Below are 6,000 nucleotides of genomic sequence, written 5' to 3' on the forward strand. Positions count from 1 at the left end.
TGCGGTATTGGTTTTACTCATTGTTGAAAGCCGCACGGGGACCTATAGTTGTTAATTTCTGTGTCATTTGGTCTCTTGTGGAGAGTTGTCTCATTGGCAATCATACCACACCTTCTTATTTTTATAAATACTATCCCTGTGGCAATTGATCAAAATGGTTGATATATGAGTCATTTTCAATCTATTTTACAGAAGTTTCATGACGATTTTATAAGAACTGTTTTTATACATATTTTAGCGATTTCGAGAACTTGCTTTTATTTGTAGGGTGAAAACATTATTAGATCGCTTTCGATTATTTGGGGTTTTTTTGTTTTTTTTTTCTTTGGTTTGCTGTCGAGTTGACTTGTCCTTTTTTATATACAAAGACAATCATTTTGCTTATAATGAAACATTGTATTCATCATACTGATTTTAAATTGTATGTTGCTTCTAGATATCGATGAGTTCTTCATCAGGGTCTCGTTTATCGTCTGCCTACCATTACATAGTGTTATTGTATGACGGACTCTCTTCTGATCCGAATGATGTATCAACCTTCGTACAGACATCCAGTGTACCTATATTTACGGTCGGAATTGGGCACTCTATTCTTCACAATGAGCTGTTAACCGTTTCTGGACGTGCAGAACATATCTCTAGTCCTTCTCATTTCAACGACCTCTACAACAGATTTCTACGGGAGATAATCCATACAAATTGTAACGGTATCTATATATGTATATTTTAAGATGTGATTTATCTGATGTATTCAAAATAAAATACAAATTAAAATGTATTAATATGTTCTTATGAAATTATCACAAAACATATATAGATTTAAATATTTTATAATTCATCTTCATTTTCAGGGAAATTGTTTAAAAAATCGAAACATTGTGAATTTAAAAAACGGAGTCGCAAACCTAAACAAAACTCAAATTTGTTCGTGTGTGAAGGATAGTGCAGTGAGAAGTTACAAAGGGGAATATGAAAAAATCTTTAGTCCCATAAAAACCGACAGCACCATGGATAAAAAGCAAACCCACGATAAAAACAAATAAACTAAAACAGAGCAATACAGAAAAACAAACAATTGAGCAACCCGAACATCACAAATACCAATGGTAAACTCATATGCTTTAGAAGGGTAAGCAGTTTCTTCTCAATAAGAGGTACCTGTCGTGTTATAATTTCAAGTCAGCGTGTGGTCCTGGTTTTATCTTTTCTCATCTTACCTACGGTGTCACTTTTTGTATGGTGGTATTCATATAAGAAAAGATTTCGGATTTACATTTTTGTAACCAAGTATATTCTCGTTATTTGTCTTGTACTTTTATCATCTAAACACATGCGATGATAAATTGTTGGATTTGATCTATCCCGATGAAGGTAAGTCTAGTGAAGCCAATCGGTTTATTTTGATAATAGTGAGGTTTTATGTGCGATCATACTATTTTGCACATTGTATTTAAACTCAAAGGAAACGTTAAGTTTCTTCACAACTCAGTTGTTATCATAATTATATTTTGTGTATAAATTAAAATTAGAAACTACAAAATTAATATTGTGTCAAATAATATGATTAAAATGAAATGTGGTGAAGACGTCAGAGAGACGACATGCAAACGACACAAATAATATTTAATGCGAAAAATAACAAGTCATTAATGCGACAAATAACACGTTTTTAATGCGACAAATAACAAGTCTTTAATGCGACAAATAACAAGTTTTTAATGCGACAAATAACAAGTCTTTAATGCGACAGATAACAAGTCTTTAATGCACCATTCTATTTTTTTGCAGATTGCACACTACATACAGAAGCAGATGTTATTATTTTACTTGATATTAATAATAATCAAACCAATTCGAACTTCATTTCAAGGCAAACGTATGGCACTCGTGCACTGATTGATGCCATTGTTAATTATAACAGTGATGTAAACATAAGTATGTATTCCTATACAGAGGAACCAGATATTGTATTTAATTTCACAAAAGACAAAGATGGCATGATAGCTAAAGCTTTCGGTATAGGGAAGGATGTGTCATCAGATTCATCAAATACTACTCATGCATTAGTACACATCAGAGAGAGTGGGTTTTATCCTTTCAATGGCGGGAGATCTTCTGCGAGGAAATTTGTTGTCCTGATTTCTGATGGTAACTGGATGAGCACTGATGCCATTAAAATGGAAATAATCAAAATGAAAAATAGTTCAATCGAGGTTCATGCAATTTTTGCCGGAGAAGATAGTAACATGGATAATCTTATTTACGTTATGGATGATCCAACCCACGTTTATTATGTGCATGATGCAAACTATGTGGACACAACAAGCTTAAATGTGTTAGCATCTCTTACATCTTACTATACCTGTGGCAATGATATATTTACTAATCGCCAGTAAATCAAACGAAAAAATGTACAGTATATGTGTATGATGAACGAAGCCTTGCGTGTGTCATGGATTATGTACGAGTTGATAAACATTATTCATATTTAGGGAAATTTCTTAGAAAATCAATCGGCACCTTTAAAAAATGCACTGTCATTGTGAATTCTTTTCAAATTCACTTTTATGACCATATTAGCACTTATATCTTATCTTATTAGCATATATATAATTCAAAATTTCATACTTTGTCGTCATCGTGGTTACATAACAGCCGTTGCATATTTTACTTTAATTGAAGTCATGGTAGTAAGACAATCATTTCATGTTTGTTATTACATTTGGTATGTGCATTGTGAGAATTTTCAACGTAGTTTTCACATAGATGACTGTTGAATATATCGTTGAGTTTCTGTCTGATTTACGTGAACACTTATTTCCTTTTACTCAGATCGCAATTTTGTAGTGTTCATTGTTTCATTTTTGATAACAGATAAATTTCCTTTCTCTCTTTTGTATTCAAATTAACTCTCTTGATAAATAAAACAGACAAAACGTAGATTATATCTGTAAGCCTCAAATCTATGTCCAGCCTCAAATCTATGTCCTTTCCGCAAATCTATGTCCTTTTTAATATTGCGTCATAGACGTTCCAAATTTATGTCCTTTGTTGTCTCAAATCTATGTCTTTTATTGTCTCAAATCTATGTCTTTTATTGTCTCAAATCTATGTCATGCATTGTCTCAAATCTATGTCCTTTATCGAAATGTGGTGACGTAAGACATAGCAAGACGTAATCAAGTAAAAAAAAATGTGTAGTTTCAATCTTGAAAGTAACATGTATGCTCGTTATGCCAATAATTTGTACACTGAATTATGTTGTGGTTGTTGAATGTTGATGTCATGGTACACAATGGATTTTAAAAAATACATAGATTTGAAACTGGAATAGTTTCACCAGAAAAAAACACAAAACGTTTTTAATAATTAAGATAGTGGCACAAAATGTCGTTGTTAAACACAATAAATTATACCCTAAACATTTTATGTGACATCTATACATTGAAACATTGAACAAAACGTTTGTAAATAGGTGTATGTGTTTATAGCTTACGATACAGAATGGGTTTAATTCATTGTTGACGGCCGTACATGTATACAGATGTCATTTTGTCTCAGGTTGTTTATTAATTTAGATTTCAAGACGTAATGAGTAAAGGGAAGTAACGATAATTTCTACAGAACAATTAACGGGATCAGGAAAAGCAAACAATTTGAATATGTTGTAGTTTTACAGTAAAATGTAAATCATACAATAATTACACACGCATGTAAAAATTTTAAGCACACACCCCAACTTAACATTGAATTATTGGAAATGACTTAATAAAACAAAAATCCTATAAGGCCGTACTTATTAGACGGGCATAAATTTGTGCATGGCGAAACAAACTGGAAAAAGATTTAAGGAAAGGACACAGATTTGAGGCCGTATCTTTTTTAACGGACATAGATTAGCGATTGACGTCACGATGTGGCACAGATTTGAGAAACGGACACAGATTTGAGGCCGTACACAGATCTGAGGCTTACATATCTATACATTAGAGTTAGTTTACTCAGGTTGTTATAGACAAGAGGTGAAAATTACTTTGGACTGGTAACCATCTCGCAGTTTTGTTTTATCTGCACATAGATTATTTATTGAATAAGACGTTGAACTATTCTATATGGACTTTCTTGTAGTTTCTGGTGTTTTGTAGACTAGAATCTTTTTTTCTGTTGTGTGACAAACTGATTCGAAAAAAACGTATGTACCCTAACGAACTTAAAAACGTCTGAAATATTCAGTTTAAACTAAATGCACTATATATACCATTTTAAATTAGTACGCGTTTTAGAATTTTGCTCTGGGAGAACGTTAATCTTTTTGGCGTAAAGAAAAATTTTGGCCAAATAGATTTAATCTCATTTAAAACTGCAACCAATGTCCATTGTTTTGTTAAGATCCATCTTTTGAATAATACACCTATACAGACCTGCTCCACTTGTGACAGCACATTATCTTTTTCCATGCAAAACAGTAAAAAGCATTTATTCTTTTTAACTTTTCATTCTAAACAAAGCCAACATATAGCTATCATCGAGGACATTGGCTAGCAACAAGTAAAATCACAAAAATACTTAACTCCGAGGAAAATTCAAAAAGGAAAGTCCCTACTCAAATGGCAAAATAAAAAGCTCAAACACATCAAACGAATGAATGACAACTGTCATATTCCTGACTTGGTACAGGCATTTTCTTATGTAGAAAATGGTGGATTGAACCTGGAACAAATTCCTTAGCAAAGTTGTGGATGCCATCTATTTATTAATAATAAATCAGTGAAATAGAAATACCTCATTTTTCTTAGCATAAGTTTGTTCCAATCTTCCTGTGAAATTGACAGTTTGACCTCTGATTATAGAAGATCTGTCATAATATCTATTGATGAAGAATTGAAATATAAATACTATTATATCAATATATAACTATACTAAAAGGGTACAACATCACCAAAAAAAAAATAAAATCATGAACAAATGTTAAATATTTCGGATAACTAATATCCTTCATCAGTAAGATGTAAAATGATTCTTATCTTGACATGTGGTTGTCAAACTGCAATTATAATATTGATCGTTAAACAAATTATCAAGAATCAATACGCTGGTAATTTTTTTTTTTCAATATTGATGTTTGGGAGGAGTAATAAATTCCTTAAAACTGTAAGCGTCCTGTACTAAAGTCTGAATTACTGGAACAAGTGATGGTAGGGACTCATTCTATGTTTTTTTCATTAATGCCCTCTGGAATAAACCGTCCTTAATTTTCTTATCCAAAATTTTTCCCGAGCAAGTCTCGTTGTGGTCTATGATGGTAAGGTTTTTGAAATCAGCTTGGGCGACATACGGGGAGATCGGGCTTGCAGGTGTAGTCACTTCGATGACCATTCATGCGTTTGTTGAATGGCTGTTCTGTCTCGCCAATATACCGCATGCCACATCGACACTGAAGAAGGTATACAACATTCTGGGTTTTGCAAGTTACATAGCAAAATATACCTGTACCCTTTTAGACTTGTTATATATTATATTTTGTAGTGTACTGTATCATAATTATATGATCCTTTGCCCCGTAAGATTTATCGTTGGCTATTATTCAGACCTTTAATGTATCAATATATGCATAAATACTTTCAAATATTTGATTATATTAAAGTAATGCATCTTAAGATGACCATCATAAGCTTTAACTGCCGACACACTAAAATAGTGACAGGTCCTATCAGGCATGATGGGATACGTGGTTGTATGGATGTTTTATAATAACAAAATCCACGGAGTCAATTTCAACTGATTTTTACAATTTGTCATTAAGTTGTGCTGTTACACCACTGTCCTAGGTTAGGAGAGGGCTGAGCGCTCACAAACCTGTTTAATCCCGCTGCAATATTTATGTGCCTGTTCCAAGTCAGTTAGTGGTTGTCGTTGGTTCATATCTGTCATATTTGGTTTTAGACTAATATTACAAATATTTTGGATTGAACCATGTTTCTGTGTCTTCGCCTGACCAAC

The 6,000-nt window shown here is 32.6% G+C and overlaps 1 protein-coding gene across 4 annotated transcripts in view; it reads left to right on the plus strand.

Moving 5' to 3' along the window:
* The window catches only part of LOC127729145 (von Willebrand factor A domain-containing protein 2-like), a 28,064-nt gene extending 25,115 nt beyond the window's left edge, over positions 1-2,949 (plus strand). For all 4 annotated transcript variants that reach the window (XM_052236809.1, XM_052236808.1, XM_052236807.1 and 1 more), the window contains 2 exons: positions 437-707; positions 1,789-2,949. In XM_052236809.1, coding sequence (XP_052092769.1) covers positions 437-707; positions 1,789-2,396 — 879 coding nt within the window. In that variant the 3' untranslated portion in view covers positions 2,397-2,949. The remainder of the gene's footprint in view (positions 1-436; positions 708-1,788) is intronic.
* Positions 2,950-6,000: the final 3,051 nt, after the last annotated feature.

The sequence above is a fragment of the Mytilus californianus genome, unplaced genomic scaffold (genome assembly GCF_021869535.1).
Source record: "Mytilus californianus isolate M0D057914Y unplaced genomic scaffold, xbMytCali1.0.p SCAF_2, whole genome shotgun sequence".
Lineage (NCBI taxonomy): Eukaryota > Metazoa > Mollusca > Bivalvia > Mytilida > Mytilidae > Mytilus > Mytilus californianus.